At 45.7% G+C, this 18,245-nt stretch overlaps 1 protein-coding gene across 10 annotated transcripts in view; it reads right to left on the reverse strand.

Annotated features, from left to right (window-relative positions):
• Positions 1-3,673: 3,673 nt before the first annotated feature.
• The window catches only part of ENTPD6 (ectonucleoside triphosphate diphosphohydrolase 6), a 44,232-nt gene continuing 29,660 nt past the window's right edge, over positions 3,674-18,245 (reverse strand). For 6 of the 10 annotated variants that reach the window (XM_028123742.1, XM_028123740.1, XM_088026681.1 and 3 more), the window contains 5 exons: positions 10,518-10,619; positions 7,898-8,038; positions 6,242-6,298; positions 4,947-5,059; positions 3,674-4,836 (listed from right to left, as the gene is read on the reverse strand). In XM_028123742.1, coding sequence (XP_027979543.1) covers positions 4,738-4,836; positions 4,947-5,059; positions 6,242-6,298; positions 7,898-8,038; positions 10,518-10,619 — 512 coding nt within the window. In that variant the 3' untranslated portion in view covers positions 3,674-4,737. Of the gene's footprint in view, positions 4,837-4,946; positions 5,896-6,241; positions 6,299-7,897; positions 8,039-10,517; positions 10,620-18,245 lie in introns of those variants that run through there. The other 4 variants (XM_088026676.1, XM_088026677.1, XM_088026679.1 and 1 more) reach the window with 4 other exon arrangements.

Here is an 18,245-nt window from a genome sequence, read left to right on the forward strand (position 1 = left end):
CAGGGTCTCACAATCCTCATAATATTGAAGATGCTGTCAGAGTACCATTCACCCTAAAGCCTCTCTTTCCAGGACTCTGCATGTGATTTGTAACAGGAAACAGATTTGGCTTTCGTTCCTGCTCCTGGCTCACAGCTCCCCAAACCCTTGGGATTTCCTAAGCATTAAGAGCAATGGGAGCATCTTTTGTTTTAATGCTTGGGTCTTTTGTCCCAGGTTCCATTCAACCACAGCTCATTCAACCACATCTGAATTTATGTCAATGAGGTGATTTATGGAGAGCCCCTAGGTGACCAAAGGGTGGGGGACAGTTGCCAAGAGGAACCGACTGTGTAATCAGAAGGTTGGAACTTTTAGGGGCACCTGGTGCCTCAGTTAGTTGAGTGTCCGACTCTTGGTTTCAGCTCAGGTCACGATCTCATGGATTGTGAGATCAAGTCCTGTGTCAGGCTCCACGCTCAGTGGGGAGTCTGCTTGAAGATTCTCTCCCTCTGCCTCCCCCCACCACCACTGCACTCTCTAAAATAAATAAATAAATCTTTAAAAAAAAAAAAAGCAGGTTGGAACTCTCGGCCTCCCCTAACCCTGACCTCTGGGAGGAAAGGGGCTGGAGATTGACCTAATCACCAACAGCCAATGATTTAATCAAGCTCACATAATAAAGCCTCTATAAAAATCCCAAGTAGGGGTTTTGAGAGCTTCTGGTTTTTGTTCTAAGATTTTATTTTTAAGTAATCTCTACATGCAACGTGGGGCTGGAATTTACAACCCCAAGATTAAGAGGCACATGCTCTACCAGCAGGGCAGGGCCAGCCAGGTGCCCTGATTCTGGCTTAGTTAACACATGGAGGTGCTAGGAGGGTGGCATGCCCAGAGAGGACATGGGGGCGCCAGACTCCTTCCATGTTCTGTCCTACGTGTCTCTTCCAGCTAGCTGTTCATCTGTATCCTCTGCAATAAATCAACAACAGTAAGTAAATTTTTCTTCTGAATTCTGTGCGCCTCTTCAGCAATTATCAGATCTGAGAAGGGGGTCATGGAAACCACTGACGGAGAGCCAGTTGGTCAGAAGCACAGGTGATAAGCTGGATTTGTGCCTGGTGCCTGAAGTGGGGGGGCACATGTGTGGTCTGCACTGACTGCAGCAGTGTCAGGCCATCCAATTGGTGTCACAGCGTTGCTGGACCTGGGGTAGACCCTGCATGTCTCGTGTCAGAGGGAGGTAACGAGAGTAGAGGGCTGAGTGGGCAGCAGGAGAGGAGGAGGTTTTTCCTCCATAAGCATGACTTGACTGCCCCCGCTTCAATCATTCCTCACACCTCGTGCTCCCCAAATAAGTCATGAAAACAGCTTTACTACACTGCACGTGCCATGTGGCTTCCCTGGGAGACTTCCCGACACTATGATTCTGCACACTTCTGAAAGAGCCCTTCTGAAACTGCCTCAGTACTTTAGAGCCAGCCTTGATTTTATCCAAAAATGGTATTATCCCAGTATGAGTATCACATTTGCCTTCCAGTGACTCTGAAATGGTTCTAAAAATCAAATCCATCTTGAAACAATAATTTGCTGTGCCTGAGAATATTCATAAGCAGGTACTGGGAGTTCTTAAAGTAATAAAAAAACCCAACAACACTGTTTTAACTTTTAGAGCTATCTCAGTGGAGAAGCCTTTCTAATTATGATAAAAAACCTGGAAGTCATCATGATAAAGTTGTATAAAAATGTAAATTAAATACATAAAAATAGTAAAATTGTGCATCGAAGACACCACCATAAAATCAAAAAGTAATAATAAAATGGGGACAAATTTGCAACACTTTCTTTCACAATGGCTAATTTCCATTATAAAAAACTCCTAAACATATAAAAAACTCCTAAAATCAGGAAGAGAATGACCACAATCTCTCAGAAAAATTGGTATGGGACATGGACAGACGTCTCATTGAAAAGGAAATGCTCTTGGACATACAAGATGAATTAGGTCGGTGCACAGTAAAATTACCAGTTATTTTTTACCTGCCAGTAAGGCAGAGCAAACAGGGAGGGCTGTAACTTTGTTGGTGAGGAGGGCTCAGGGAAGCTGGCATGGGAAGCTGCCAGTGGAGTTGAAGGGAAAACTGACAACATGGTCACAATTTAAAACGCTCCAGCCCTTGGATCTGGCAACATCAGGAGGGCTCATGCACAGGGATGTGAGACTGGAAACCACCTGATGCCATGGGGTCCTGTCATCCAGACGCGGGACTGCCACCAGCCACTGCAAGACGGAGGTAGCTCAGTGTGCGCCAACACTGTAGCCGTTCTGAGAACAGGAAGATGCAGGACATGTGGGCAGGAGGCAGTGTGTGTAGTGTGCCAGGAAGATCTGAGCACATAGATGCACACGTCTTTGCCAGAGGTGGTGAAATTCTTACCGTATCCCTAGTTTGCATCTTTTACATGTTTGGATGTGCATATGTAGCTACTTTTTTAAAAAACAAGGCCCTAATTTATAATCACGAAAGACAGAGCAAAATGACTTGCATACTTTGCTGGGCCTAAAAATATTCCATGACTTATTTGGTGATCTTTTGGGAAACTTCCAGTTTCCATTTTTTCAGATGTGAGATCACTAACCTATAAATGGACCAAATCAATTTTCACTTTTACCTTCATACATATTTGATTCCTGGCCTCTGGACGTCTTTAAATATTTAAAACTGTTAGATATTATGGAAGGAAAAGGCTGAGGAGACCTAGGCAGGGGTGATGAGCTGCTGGATTTTCCTGCCCTTGTCAAGCAAAGGTTTCCTAGATGCAGCCCGAAGGTGGTTTTTTATTTAGGGGAAGCAGCTCTCCTGCTTTGTCTTTTTCTGCTCATCTCACATATACATCTCCAGACCTCTGCCCCAGGGTTTAAGTTTTGGGGAAACCACGGGGCAGAGGGTGGTTAGTCTCATCTTGTCAGTGGTTTTTGCCTGGGGTGGGGGGGTGTTTCCCTCCAGCCTTCTGGAATTGGAGCAGTGATGATCAGACCACCAGATTAGGACCCTCCAAAAAAGGGAGAAATGCTCCCCTGTCATGTCCTGTGGGCATAGCACTTCTCCAACATCAAAGGCCTCCACCTGTGGGGATGAAGGGCTCTTGGAGGTGAGGAGTGAAACCAACCTCCTGCGGTATTCTGCAGAGCCCTTTTCCCCCAACAAGCCTCCACTCATGGGCTCATTTGGCAGTCATGTCCATCGTGGTCCTGCTGTGGCCCTGGGTGATCAAGAGGCCAGACCCTGTGCTGATGCCCAGTCTTTCTCTGGCGTGCAACCCCTTTCCAACTGTCCCAGATTAAAGCCAGGTCCTCACTGAACACACCACGCTGCATATGCTGTGGGTCACAGTCCCAGGGAGGATGGGAGCTCCACTTGGAAGGCGAGAGGCTCCCCTGGAACAGCCTGGGCCTCCACAGAGCCTGCCACCACAGGGACACAGGAGGGCCTGAGGGTGGCCACCATGTGTCCTTCTGTGGTTGTCTCCTCAAAAGGCACACTGAGAAGACCTAATGTGCCACCTGTCACCCAGCCTGGGCAGTTCTTTGTTTCCACTACAGTAAACAGGGACCTCAGGGGCTTTCCTGCCAGTTCTGGGGTCAATGAACATTGCTGACACTCACTGAGAGGAGTCACCAGACCAGAAACCCTTGTAAACTCTTTATTTTGAGTGGAACACATGATGTTTAGCTTATTCCATGTACCATACATTTACTGCACAAACGACTGTGACCCTGAGGCCCAGGTCTCACAGAGCTCACACCCCAATGTAGGAGTCTGGGCCAGTGTCCGGTGGAGCCCCCTGGGGATGGGCAATGGCCCCGCACCCCAGCAAAGCCAGAAGGCGGTCCCAGGGACCGCAGCCTGCCTGACCCACAGTGGGGTGGTGTGCGTCTTCAATACTGCTCAGTTGCAAATGGCTCATGGTAGCGATACATCCACTGGGGCTCAGAACACAGTTGCTACACGAACACTCAGCAACACATGACAGAGACGTCACACACAGCACAGCCATAAATATTGTAAGCAGTTCACGCTCACGTTCGGACCTCCTCTGTAGGGCTGGGGCACACGAGAGGTATTTCCCCCAGCCCCTCTTCCTATTCACAGGGCCAACTCTGACAGTTAACTCCAAGCTGTCCAAGAACCTGAAAAAACAGACCTCTGGATGACCTCACACATCCACATCCAAGGAAAAGGCAAACACATTCAAGTCTGCCAGACCCCCTGTCCCAGAGGGCATGGTGGTTGCCACTTGGCCCACCCTGAGTAGCCAGGACAGCTCGTACAAACTCACCACCGAGTCTCTGGGGTGAAGGTGAAGGTCTGCCCTAGGGATGGGAGGAGACCAGACAGGGGTAGTGAGATAAAACAAGACTCCTATCACAGAAACACGTTATAACCACTCCAACCCTGCGGACAGGGACAGGTGGGGGACGGCGTGGCTGCATCACCCTGGCCTTGGCATGTGCCCTTTGCCTGTCTGGTTCACTGTCCACTTGGAGCCAAGGCAGGAGGCGCTGGGCCTGGGTCACGTTGCAGCCCTCTACCTGTCCAGAGGCAGGTCTGTAAGGTCAAGGGGAGACGGGTGGCAGCCTAAGCAGTGGCTTCCTCCCAACATGTCAAGGGGTTCCACAAAGGTCTATTCTCACGAAGGTCTGTTCTCATGGAGGTGGAGCCGCTTCTGTGAGGATGGCTGGGGGCGGCTTGGCCGCTACAAGGCTGGACTCTTCTGTCTGCTCAGGGAGTCGATGTAATGAAAGATGGCCCCCAGAGCCCAGCTGGTCTCAACATTGTTGATTTTCCGAGTCAGCTTGAAACACAAAGGGAGGGGCAGAGTGGCATGGTTGGGAGACTAGAAGCAGTGCCCCCAGCCCTTCAGGCCATAAAAGGCACAAGGGGCACCCTAGAGACAGTTCTTACCTTTAGCACTTTGTTCTCTGGGAAGCCAAACTCTTGGAGCAGCAGGCTGATGTAGGTGAGGTCCATGCACAGAAAGGGGTTGCCCTGCGGCCGGGTCTCCGCCGTCCGGCACACTGGGGTGAGAGAGCCCTTTCCCAATCAGATTCCAGGTGGTTCACTCCCAGGCGGGGCGGGGGGAGGCTTGGGCAGACTGGCTCTGCCCACTCCAGGTGCCCACCCTATGTTAGGCTCTGTGCTGGCCCCAGGTCCTCATTGGTTCTCACTGGTTTAGACAAGACTACAGCCTAGAGAAGGAAGGTGATTCACCAAGAGTACACCAAAAGGTAGGGTCTCAAGGCCAACCAGCCTCCACTGGGCCTGGCCTCCAAGACCAAGAAGGACTTGTATGTCTTGGTTTGGTGTCATGAGCCGAAGACCACAGTCTCATAGGGCAGAGCTCTGCACCCGTGACTCTGGACACCTCTCCCAGGTGTGAATCTGGGCTTTCTGGGGAACGTAAATACCGACAAAGCTGTCTCAGAACATTCTATTATTCTTGAGGCAGATGAACAAACACACCAACAGTCTTCCCAAAATTCTGTTCAGAACCTTTTCCTGTTGAAGAGTCATGAACACCAAGTATCCATGGGATAAACCCATAAGTGACAAGAAAGCTTAAAAAAAAAAAGCCACTTGGGGGGAGGGAGGGGGAAAGGACTCTCTATAGAGAAACATACAAAGTTTAACTCTTTTGATCTGTAATTGGGAACAGCAACCGAAGAGCAAAATATTTACAGCCAGCCTTCATTTCATTCCCCATCCGGCTGGATTGTGATGGACAAAGGAGAGGAAGAGGGTCAGCCACCTGCAAATTCAAGGGGAAGAGCTCCTCACCCCCCACACGATGGGTCTGCTGTGACAATTGTGAATTTGCTGGGACACTTTCAGGGGAAATCCCTGTGACGATCACCTGAGTTACAGTGAAGAAGTGTCAGAAGAAGTGAAATCCAGAGAGCCCATTCCTAACACCCTAGGACTAGAAATATGCACTTTCAGAGTTGGGGACACTGAGACTCCCCTCCCCCTCCCCCTGCTGCGGTCACAAAGGACATGGCGGACCTGTCATCTGGGCCCAGCAGTGACCCCAAGTACCCTCCCATACCTCTGAACACTCGTCCGGCTGGCTGAATCCGGAACCAAACCTGGAAGCTCCCAGTACTGCCTCACAAGTACTAAGCTGCGTCTACCACATGGTGGGGCAGGGTCCCTGCCTCCCACCCTGGCCCTTCTCACCCAGCAGGGCAACCACTACTCACCATACTTGGCCGCGATATCAAAGTCTCCGACGACGAGGCTGCCTCCCTTTTCCACATCTGTGGGACAAGACCAAGCACCTGGTCTGCACCAGCATCCCTGAAGCAGCAATGCCACCAAGGCCCTGAGGCTGGCCCCCGTGAGGATGACATGGGGTGGTGTGTCCAGGCTGGCTGCAAGCCTGAGTGTAAGCAGGGCAGCGGCCCCACATACACTGGTCATGTGTCTGAGGTGATGTGGCGAGGGGTGGGCAAGTGTTCCATGCAGGACCACATGGGGATGATTAGCAGTTACGGGTCTTCGAGGGTCCCTCACAGGAAGGTCACCAAGAGCCCTGGACCCCACAGACTGAGCAATCTCTTCATGTTAAGTTAAAAAAACAAAAGCAAGGAATTGGATATGTTTCCTTGAGCTATGGCCCTGAGTTTAGCAATGGTATTCTGGTATAAATTTTCTGAATGTGGAAAAAAAAATTCTATAAAAAAAGCCAAGAAGTGGGTTTGTCAGGTCTCAGATCAAATGGGCAGAGCCCTTACAGGGCTCTCCAGAAGAGAGTGGCCCTAGGCCTCTGTGACATTCCCAGGGAAGGAGGCATGAAAGCTGTGTTCCCCAACTCTCAAGAATGGCAACTGTTTCTTCAATGTACCACAAAACCTCTACATTTGATAGAGCTGTCCCACACATTTATGTTTCTTATGAGGCAGCTGCTCAGTGAGCTGACTTTTCCTTGACTTTGGGCATTTGCTCAGTCAGCAAATATCATCGCTGAAGATGGATTCCATTTCTGAAAACAAACCCAAGAGCTCTTTCAGAGCCATGTGTAACTACAAAAGGGAGTTGGAAGAGCTTTCTGAACAGCCCAGCATCTCCTGAGGTCACTCTGGGACGATGTCGGTCCCCTAGGGGAAGGGCAACTTCAAGCCAGGGTGAGGGGCCCCCAGCACACTGCCAGGCCGGGTTTGCGTGTAGTAGACCCTGAGCACTGTGATGTCCATAGCTGGTAGTACAGATCAACAAACCCTTGCTCCAGCTATGGGAAGCCTGCAAAGGCCCTCAGGCCTAGCAGGCCAAGTAACTATGGGGCCAGCTACCGGGAGGTACCCCAGGGACCTTGCTCTGTGCCAGAGAGACCTGGGCCCAAGCAAGGGGTAAAGAGGTCACCTTCCCCTGGACTACCCACCCCTGGCTGGATGCGTTGCACACTGGGCCCAGGCAGCAGGTGGCTCAGTGAACTTTGAGATACCATAGTGCTCATAAGCTCCTGAGGGTGGTCTGTGGAGTGCGCTGACCCCTTCTCATGCCAGCCTGGGTGCCATATGGGGAAAGATGACCACGTGACCATGTCACAAAGGGCTCCCTCAGCCAGAGACCTGAGGTCAGACAGGAACGACTAAGGGTCAGTTACACAGGTGAGTCAGTTCTGCCTTAGAGCAGAACAACTTGACAGCAAGTAACTGTTCCTGCACTGACAATGTAACTTTACTAAGTGGCTCAAAGACCTGATTTATTTATAAAAAGGGGGCTTACTACTTCCTATATAGATGACAAGACACCTGCCCTCCTGTCTACTTCTGTTACTCTGAGAGTGACTGACAACATGATTACTCCCTGCTGTGGGCCCTCTGCCCAGACAATCTATACCTTGGCCCCACCTTTACCTATGAGGCCAACATTTGCTGCAAGGTCGTAATAGTAGGAAAAAGCATAAAAATCCACATCCTTCACTTCTTCCGTTCTGTGCACTTTGTTTCGAAGGATTTCCGATACTCTGCTGGCACACAGCTCATGGAGGTTCACTGCTGGGGCAAAAGAAAAGCACAAACACAATAATTAGGGGGCTCAGCACCTGGGCCACATAGCCCCTGGGGCCCTTCCCAGTGACTTCAGACCTTGACCTGGAAGGTGAGGCAGGACAAGAAACCTGCAGAGCACTTACCCGAGTCTGGGTGCTCATCAACACCACACATGTCAACAGCAACTTTTCAGGAGCCATGGCACTGCGGGCCCAGGTCAAGGGAGAGAAACCCAATGTGTGAAGGTGTGTCTAGCCCTGGTCTAGCCCTGACAGCTAGAGATGGCATGGCCCTCAACCCTGGATGACAACAGCCTTCAGCTGATGTAGCCCAGTGGGTTCAGGTTCACACTGTTGTACTGTTTACTCTCTGCCAGCCCTTGTGGAGCTCAAAACATGTAGGGCCTTACTCTGTCCCATCAGCCACTTTGGAGGTGGGGCCCGCAACCTCCTTATGTCACAGATGAGGAAACAGAGGCCTAACAGCTTGTCAAGCTCACACAGCTAAGACCATTAAACCTTTGCTTGGAAGAATGACAAAAGAGAGCCCCAGAGGTAAACAGATGTTGATGTCCTATGACCCACCCCTAGACTCAGCTTCCCATCTCCACCAGCCGATCTGCCCACAGCCTCAAAGCAGCTCTAGCCAGTTCTCCCTGTGCCCTTGCCTGTTGGACCTTATTTCTCTCCACTCTCCCTTATCAGGACAGCCAGGCAACCTCCTCCTAGTTCCTTAAACACAGCAGCCACTCTGGGGCCTCTGCAGCCTGGAGAAGTACTGCTTTCGATCCATGTGGCTCATTCCCCATCTCTTCATGTCTTGGCTCAAATACCACCCACCCCATGTAGCCTTCCCTGGCCATCATATTTAAAACTGCAATCTTCCCCTCAGCCCTCCTCTCCCTTCTGTTTTTTCCCTCAAGTTACTTTCTCATGTGTTTTAACAACTCCTCACACTGAAGTGTCAGCCATATGTCAGTGGCTGCTGCAGGGCCTGACACGTATCAAGTGCATTAGTGGCTGCCTGAGTCACAGTGACCTTCATGGTCAACAGATAATAAGAAACCAATATTTGGTCTTTGTTCCTGGTTCTGGACACAGAGCTTTCAAAACCCTTGGAATTTCCTGAGTGATGGGGATGAGATGAGCATCTTCCATTATTGATGATAAGCCCCTTTTTCAAGTATACCTGAGTTTATGTGAATGAGTGGACTCTTATCGGTAGGTCCCCAGTGGCTTTAGGATGGATGCTAGTTGTCAGAGGAGCCAACCATGTGATAGACGGTTGGAACTTTCAGCCCCACTCTCCAACCTCCAGAGAGGGTAGGGGGTTGGGGATTGAGTTCAACTAGCAGCCAAAGATTTAATTAATTAACGTCTGTGTAGTGAAGCTTCCCAGAACCCTAAATGATGGATTCAATGAGCCTCCTGGGTAGTGAACACATGGAGGACCTGCGAAGTGGAGATCTTAGCGTGTGGAGCCTCTGCACCCCTTCACCAACACATTGCTCTCTACATCTCTTCCCTTTGGCTGTTCCAGAGTTGTATCTTTTATAACAAAATAGTGGTAATAAGTAAAGTGCCTTCCTGAGTTCTGCAAGCTATTTGAGCAAATTATTTGGGGGGGGGGGCTTGTGGGAACCCCCAACTGGTAGTCAGCTGGTCAGAAATATAGGAGGCCTAGGACTTGCTATTTGCATCTGAAGTGGAAGTTGGGTGGGGGGAGCCTTCTCTGTGGTCTGCATTAACTCCAGAGAGTTAATAGAATTATTCATGGATGGAGAATTGGCTGGTGTGGGGAAACTGGCTGGTGTGTCTTTGGTGCCAGAAATGTAAGTAGAAATAGCTCTGTCACCAAAGGCAAACTTCTTGCCCATGTGTCCAGCGTGGAAACAATATTTCAATGTTTCTATTAGCACAAACTAAAGGAGTGCAGGGCAACAAAGACCACATGTGGGGTGAGAGGGGCCAGGCTGGTGGGACAGCACACCCACTATCAAAGGCCGGGGGCTACACAGCCCAGAGCAGCCTCTCCTGTGCTCACCATGCAGCCTGAGGTGATGGCATGACTCCACTGGAGGAGAAGCTGTTTTTTCCTCAATTCAGAGATGTGCTCACGTTGCCCCTGGACCAACAGCCCCAACTTAGTCATTTGTCTTGGAGTGGGAGAATGCTCAGGTCCTTCCTCATTGTAGGCTTGTTAGGAAATGCAGTCTTTTGGAAGAAAGCATGTGGCAACAGACAAGTGAGCCTTGTGCAGAGAAAGCCTGTACCAGCTGTTCCCAGTGTGTCTGGCAAGGGCCCCCTGCAGCCCTGACGGTTCACAGAGCTACTTCCATTTCCTGGACAAGTAAAGGCTTGTCTGTGAATGAGGTCTGGCAATAGCCTCCCTGCTTCTCAGAGGTATTTGGAAGGTATGGGAGAGAGAGGGCAGGCTGCCATTCTTAACCCTTACACACCACTGACAACTGAGAACTCCACCGTACCTGCCTTCTGTCCTGAAATTCTGTATGTTATTTCAGCATGTTCCCACTCTCCTGTGAAACCTGGAGACAAACAAGGGCTGACCAACTCCTTTCCATCCTCCGCTGAAATAGAGAGATAAAGAAGAAGAAAGGCACATTACCACAGGAAGACTGGGATGTGGATTCTGCTGAGGGGAGGCCTGTATGCTAGTGAAGGGGAGGTTTTTACTTCTCCCTTAACTACCTAAAAGAATTTAAGTAGGGGGTCTGGCCCAGAAAGAGAGGTATTACCAGAGATAAGATTTTATCTAAATGACCACTGTATGGAAGGGCAAAGATCTAATGACCAAACATCTGTTCTTTTGTCCTGTGAATCACCCTCCTCCCCTTTTTATTTTTTTTAAGATTTTATTTATTTGACAGAGAGAGACACAGCAAGAGAGGGAACACAAGCAGGGGGAGTGGGAGAGGGAGAAGCAGGCTTCCCACTGAGCAGGGAGCCCGATGAGGGGCTCGATCCCAGGACCCCGGGATCATGACCTGAACTGAAGGCAGATGCTTAACGACTGAGCCACTCAGGCGCCCCTACCCTCCTCCCCTTTAAAACCCCCAGGGCCCTTAGCTCAAGATGACACATAGCCTCAATTGCCCAACTTGTTCTTGGGTGTCATTTTCTTCCCATTCATATGTAAACTTGCTTTTCTATTAATCTACCTTATATCAATTTAATTAATAGACTAAAGAACCTAGAAGGGCAGGAAAAAAACCTTTCTTCCCCAGTAGTTGGTGAGCCAGCCAGGAGAAAGCTCACTGGCTGCACACTGCCTGTTCTGGAGCTGCGGCAGCTGCGAGAGCCTGGGACCTCTGACAGGTGCAGCAGAAGTAAGAATTCTTACCCCGTCACACTCCTGGATCCCTGCCTGCAGGGTCCAGTGGAAGCAAGTGGTGAGAATCTTCCCCCCAGCCCTGCCCTTCCAAATTTAGATTAGCTGGAGAAAATATTTGTGGAACCAGTTCCTTGGGTATAGTGACTGGTAAAGATTTATTATGAGTACTCTTGACTTTTTTATTCATGTGTTTCATCCCAGAGATGGTCACTGCTTTTTATGTTTCTTGTCTGTTGTATCATTTGTCCTAAGAATGAAAACCACAGGGTAGAATGCAGACCTAGGCCGTAAAAGCCTGCTGTTCAAGCTGGACTCACAGACTGGTGAGTTCACAGTTCTCACCAGGCCAGTGTCTGTTTAGACAAATGTTGCTTCGGGTCAGTGTGCACACGAGGTGAAGGCAGTTACTAAGGGACATCTTGGAAGCCAAAGCCGCAAAACTCGTGGGCATGGGTTGAGAACTTAAAAGCTGTTAAGCACTCCCTACCTAACCCAAAGACTCCTGTGTTAGTATGAGTTAGTCACACTACAGGCCAGGCTGACATTAGGTCACCCGTCAAACTCAAGAAAATTTCCATACAAGGAACTCTGTAAAACACCTTGCAATCTCCAGCCCAGCAGCACATCCCTCTTCGGTACAGTTTGGCTCTGAGACACCAAAGGCTCAACTCAAGTTGTTAAGGTGCTTACGAGGGGTTTTCCTTTTGTCCTGTTCATGTCTTGAGAGCTTGTCTTTATGACCAGTGAGAATGTTCTCTCTGCACATATCACATGCACTTTGGTAGCCCTGGGTTCTGAGACTTTAAGTCACAAGCAGCACTTTCTGTCCAACTGTGCCACCTTTCAGGAGAGTTTGTTATAGGGATCCTGGTCCATAAGGTTTCTGTCATCTCACCTTCACTGTTTTATTAGTGCTGGAAAAGTCCCATTCTAGTAGTGCCTGTCTGGTGTCACAGATTTGCAGGTCTGTGACTAGAGGTGCCTCATGTTCTCACAGGAAACCGGAGACAGTGTTTTCACTACACCATTCTTACTGCCCATAACAACAGGGCTTTACTGTCTTAGACTATTTCTGGGAGTAAACTTTCTGGATCTTATAAGGGCTGCATCTTTTGCACCCTCTTTTGGGACACCTCTTGTATTCATGGTGAAGCCATAAAAAGGCTTATTAAGGTTTGTGTTATACTGAGATTAATATAAGATCCTCACCATGTCAGGCTCACCAATGGCCTGACAATGGATCTTTTGAATTGACAATATTTGAGAGCTCTCCTCCTAAATAACTGTCTTATTGATACCTATGGAAAAGCCAAGTTAAAAAAAATAGACACAAAGAGATGTAACAGCTAAGCTTTAGGGACTCCCTTAATAAGACGGGGAGCGGGGGAAGAGAAATTAGACTTAGAACAAAAATTAAAGTCCCCATCCAACATAAATTTCCCTCATTAAAATCTGGCCCTGTCTCCTCAGCAAATTCTCTTAACTCCCAGAGTCCACCTTCCCCAGAAAATTCCTTAAACACCCAGCTGCTTATTTTAGCTTCCCTTTTCCTTAAGATTTACAGAGAGCATTCTGGTCTGATCTCTAAGCCCAGGGTACACAGGTTACTCATGTAAATACTAAAAGCCAGAGAGCAAATTTAACAGAAGCACCCAAGGTAGATAATGTTTATACAGAAGGCTTGTTTTGCAGGGCTCTATAATCAGGCTCTGCCAGCTTCAGGCCTTCCTGTGCAATGTCCTTTGCAGCTATAGCCTAGGCCCCCATGCAAATAATTCATGTCCCCTAGACAACAGCATATTTTTAAAATTATAAAGCCCTTAAAATACTTTTAGAGGATCCTACCAAATAAAACTTTAAGTTGAATTAAACAGATTGATGTCCACCACAACCCCACTCATAGGGACCTTGTTTGGCTGCTAAGGGGTGTTCTTCCCACCCATGATTATGATTATATTGTAGTTATCAGACAAGCCAGATGGCCCCCTGGAACCAATACCGCCGTCCCCCCACCGACCCCAGGAAACAGATGACTAGCATTTCTCCCAGGCCTTCCTACAAATGATCAGCTGAAGGCTCATGTTAGGGGCTGACAGAGAGGCTTTTCTTCCTAAGGTAAAGGATTAAAGTTGAAATGTGCGCTCAGGAAGGAGGCCTTTGTTAAAATGGTTTATGTAGACTTTACAAAGGCATACTCCATTAATCCCAGAAAACACCTGTTTGTCCTGACTGAAAAATGACAAGATATTTAAGAGTTTTTTAAATAGCTCTGTGGTTGGAGACTGGCCAGCCTGGAAGCTGATATTCAGAGCCTGATAGGATTTTTTAGGTCTCTTCCCCTAAGCTAAAATGAAACTATGTACCCAGAGGGAAAGAAAAACCTTCTGAAGCCTCTGTAACAGGATTTACTAAAACATTCCAAAGCTCCCTGATATAAAAAACATATTGAAGATAATGTGGTTGGATGGGTGGATCAAACTATGATGACATTTAGGTTGCAACCCTATTCTTTTAAGGAATTGAGAGTAATTGTGCTCATCTTACAAATCTTTGCAAAACTAAAAATGCAGCTCTAGAGGCAGCTCAGAGTTCACCTGTTCCAATCCTCTCCCCAATTTATCTTAAAAGACCTATAACGGGCATTTTTCCTTGTGCCTTTGAGATTTAAAAGTTAAAGTACAAAATTCAAAATTCAGGGAGGTAATTCTTATCAGAAGGAAAACAAAAGAGGGAATTGTCACTTGGAACTTGGGCTCACAGGAAATTTTAAGTGTATGGAAGCTGTAAGGTCTGTTTGCATCCGTCTGTATGTTTATGTATTCTATATATATATGAAGTTGGGTATAATCTTCTCTGTCAACAAAATTAATTTGTAAGAAAGCTCTATTTAATTGATTTAAAGAAATTAAGTGCTTATATAAATTGAATTCTCAGGAATATAATAGAAATGAGGGACCCCTGGCAGGCACAGTTGGTGGAGCCTGTGACTTTTGATCTTGGGGTCGTGGGTTTGAGTCCTACTTTGGGCGTAGAGTTTACTTAAAAAAAAAAAAATTATGAAAGAAAATCTTTTAAAAAAAGAAAACCCAAATGTTTTTCAAGTTCATGTGATTTAGTATTAACTTTTAGTAAATAAAAACTAGTTTAAGTTTGTTGATTAAGATAGGCATGTCCTCAGAAGTTATCAGTATGAAATATAGTACTTTTATTCTACCTTGGTTTACTAAAGGTCAAATGAGTTCATGCTATCTCTTACAAAAATCTGTCAGCAAGAAACATAGCTTGGGATGATGGCTGACTTTGTCTAGTGTCTCATGAAGCAGTTTAAACACAGTTGTTAAGAACTTGTTAAGAACAAGAAAATTAAATAGGTATAAGTAGTATAAAAGGTTTTTAGGTGAACTATTTAGCAATAATTATGTTTTATGGTATGTGTACCTAAAAATGGTTTTCCCAAATCTTTCAGGTAAGCTGAAGCTTTAAACTTTTGCTAAATGATGAATTAAGTTAAATTCACTGAATATCCAGACCATTTCTAAATAAGATAAAACACTGAACATAGTTTTATACACTTTTAACTGCTGAACAAAGATTTAGACACTATTACTTCCTTTTACAGAAGAACTAAAAGGCATTTGGGTCATGAGTAAGCATATGTCTTTGGAAATTATTAAATGCATTTATAAGTTTGCCATTCTAAACAATGCTGGTGTGACACAGTTCACTACTGCTTATTTCTTAGTCAAGGGTTCTAAGGGTTAATTCTAATTAATATATGTAACTAAAATTACTAGAAATAATATAAGAGAAACAACTCTGTATGCAAGGAAAGTAAGACGTGTTTTTGGTAAGAAGAGGTATGAGGTATGAGGAGGCATTTTTGTTAAGGGAAAATAAGGGAAAGTAAATTTGTCCCAAGTAAAACTGGTTATTTCCAGATGGGAAAGAGGAAAATAAAGACAGATTAAATGGAAAGCTAGAAAGACAGAGAAAATCTTACCTTGTGTGGTTAGGTTGGCTAAAACTGAATGAATTTATTTTAATGGTTGTAAAATGAAGCTTTAAAATCAGTAGTGTACTTTTACGAAACCAAAATTGAATGTTCCTTCACCTGAAAGGACAGTTTTCTGGGACTACTGGCCTGCTCCTGATAAGACTGTGAAAGGCTTTTTGTCACCTTCTAAGTAACCAGTCTTCAAAAAGCAGATTATGTTTTATCAAAATAATTTTCCATGTTTCATCAGGTCTTTTGATCAGTTTTGCTCACAACTATGTAACATTCTGTATTTGCCCTTAAAATCCTTTGTTACTTTGGCTGAACAGGTAAGTAATGCTTCATTATGATCTGTGATCCTATTTGGTCAAGTGTCCAAATCTTGTGATATTTTTGACAAATTTCCAACATCATATTCTAAATGAAGTCTATTATAGCCTTAAACTCAGTTTGAGATTTTTAAGAGGGCCCCTAGAACATCTCAAAAAATATGTGCTCTCTCTTTACAAAAAGAGATGAGTTTATCTGATATGTTAAATTACCTGGTAGGCATGTCAAATAAGTGATGACAAGCCTTCTTAGGTTATACTATATAGGTAAATGTTACTAACATAAGTATTATAAAAATTGTATGAAATTCCTAAAATTCTGATACACCCTGGTATAATGTTATCAGTCATAATTCTAGCTATTACCTTAAAATACTGCATACCACAGAAATAACCAGACTTGTCAATTCTGCTACAATGAACTCTCATCAGATCTTTAACAATGGGCATCTTAAGTCTTTTGTCGCTTACAGTTACTGTATCACTCTGCTGCTTTGTAAAGTGTTCCTGCAAAAGCACTTCCCTTCAAGGAGATTCAAGAAAAGGACTTTTGACAAGTAGACTTGTCAAAAACTTGTCAGAAACCTCCAGGTTTCTGATAACCTTAAAGACCATAAAATTGGGCTGGGTAAGATTATCCAGAACTAAAGGGAAAACTGGGTTTAAGGGGAACAACTATTAATTATATAGAACTGAATAAACAGAGGAGGATTATAACGTTTATGAGTTTTTGTTTGAAACACTGCCTGTTCTTTTATGTTTCATTTTTCCAGATTTAAGGAAACCTTTTACTCTTTTCTCCTAAGCTACCAATAATTTGGTAAGATATACCTTTGTGAACAAATATGAAACAATTACTTTTTCTCTCTACCTTATCCTTCCACAATCTGGAAAAAGAATATTATTTTCATGGCAATATAGTTATGTGCATCTCTTCTCCTTGTGTCTCCAGGACACAACAACAAACACTGGTTACATTACCAAGGCTTTGACTGGAATGTCCTATTTGAGAAGGATGTGTGTAAATTCAGATATGACCAGACAGCTTTATGGAAGTAAGGGTGACTTTATGAAGCCAATGAAGCCCCTTGGAAAAATTAGCCTGGTATGATTGCGGGATTCCCAGCATCCTTACCAGGTAAATAAACAAGGTCGTTCCTGGCAGGCACAGGAACCCATGATATTTCGGGGATCTCAAGAAGAAAGGAATTCACCCAAACCTAAAGGTATTGCAGGTTAAGTCTGATGGCCTAGGCTTGGACTTTCCAGCTTCAAGAGGTTTAAAAAACTTCAATCTGAGATTCCTTATGAAAAGTTCCAGCAGGGGTGCCTGGGTGGCTCAGTTGGTTAAGCGACTACCTTCGGCTCAGGTCATGATCCTGGAGTCCCGGGATCGAGTCCCACATCGGGCTCCCTGCTCATCAGGGAGTCTGCTTCTCCCTCTGACCCTCTTCCCTCTCGTGCTATCTCTCATTCTCTCTCTCTCTCAAATAAATAAAATCTTAAAAAAAAAAAAAAGTTCCAGCAAAGAGGATTAAAAGAGCCCAAATGGTCAATCCCTATTTGCACTTATGCAAGTAATCAGACCAAATTTATTGACACTAGACTTATTCTGCAAACAAATTAGTCTTACTGTGGTTATCTTTGGTAGAAGTGGGGTGACTGTAGAAATAAAAATTATGTTTTAGTAGAAACCACAGTATACACTTGTGGGTATTAGATTCTACTCCTGCTGTCTTTGAGGTTTTGTTTTCTCCCTGTACGTTGGACTGGATCCTCATTATTCTACCTTCCTCCAGTATTTGGCTATAACTCTCCAAACTAACATTTCCAGTTTTTGTCTCACCCCTCTGACTTGGAATCACTGAGAACTAAAACTGCCCTTTTTTCAAAGCTATGCAACCTACGCTGGATGCTTTGATAACAACTTCAGAGAACTCACCACAATAGCTCATGCACAGATAATCTTCACACCTGCTGCTATGTGGACCACTCAGAAAGATCACCAAAGACATTGAAACTGCAACAGGAAAACCTATCAGTTTGCCGCTGCCTGCCCTCACTCTGTCTGAAGGTGCTTCAAGCCCGACATCTAGAAATCCTGTCAACTGGCTTGCCTTCAGAATGCAGAAACTGGGATTATAATCTGTTCTAATCATTAACCACTATTTTTTATTTCCACAGAAACGCCTTTTATTAAATAACTGATTTCTTGCACCACAGGCGTAACTTTGGGAGCCTGCCTACATCACTGCCTCCTGAAATGAGAAACAACTGTCTAACTGAACCCATTTTTTATCAGCACTAAGAGCCTGGTTCAGTGAGATGGAGCAATCTAGCAGCTTTACTTCTGGACTGTGAAACTTCCTAGGGAAGTTTCAAAGATAGGACTGAGAGGGAGTAAAATACATGACCCCAAAATATGTCACTTTGGCATGTGGACTATTCTGAGCTAAAGACAATCTAGACCCAGCAGATTCAGGAAAAACTTTTACCTTTCTCTTAACTACCTAAAAGAATTTAGATAGGGGGTCTGGCC

This window comes from Eumetopias jubatus, unplaced genomic scaffold (genome assembly GCF_037043125.1).
Source record: "Eumetopias jubatus isolate StellerSeaLion01/CBP00866 unplaced genomic scaffold, mEumJub1_p1.0 scaffold_9, whole genome shotgun sequence".
NCBI classification, from domain to species: domain Eukaryota; kingdom Metazoa; phylum Chordata; class Mammalia; order Carnivora; family Otariidae; genus Eumetopias; species Eumetopias jubatus.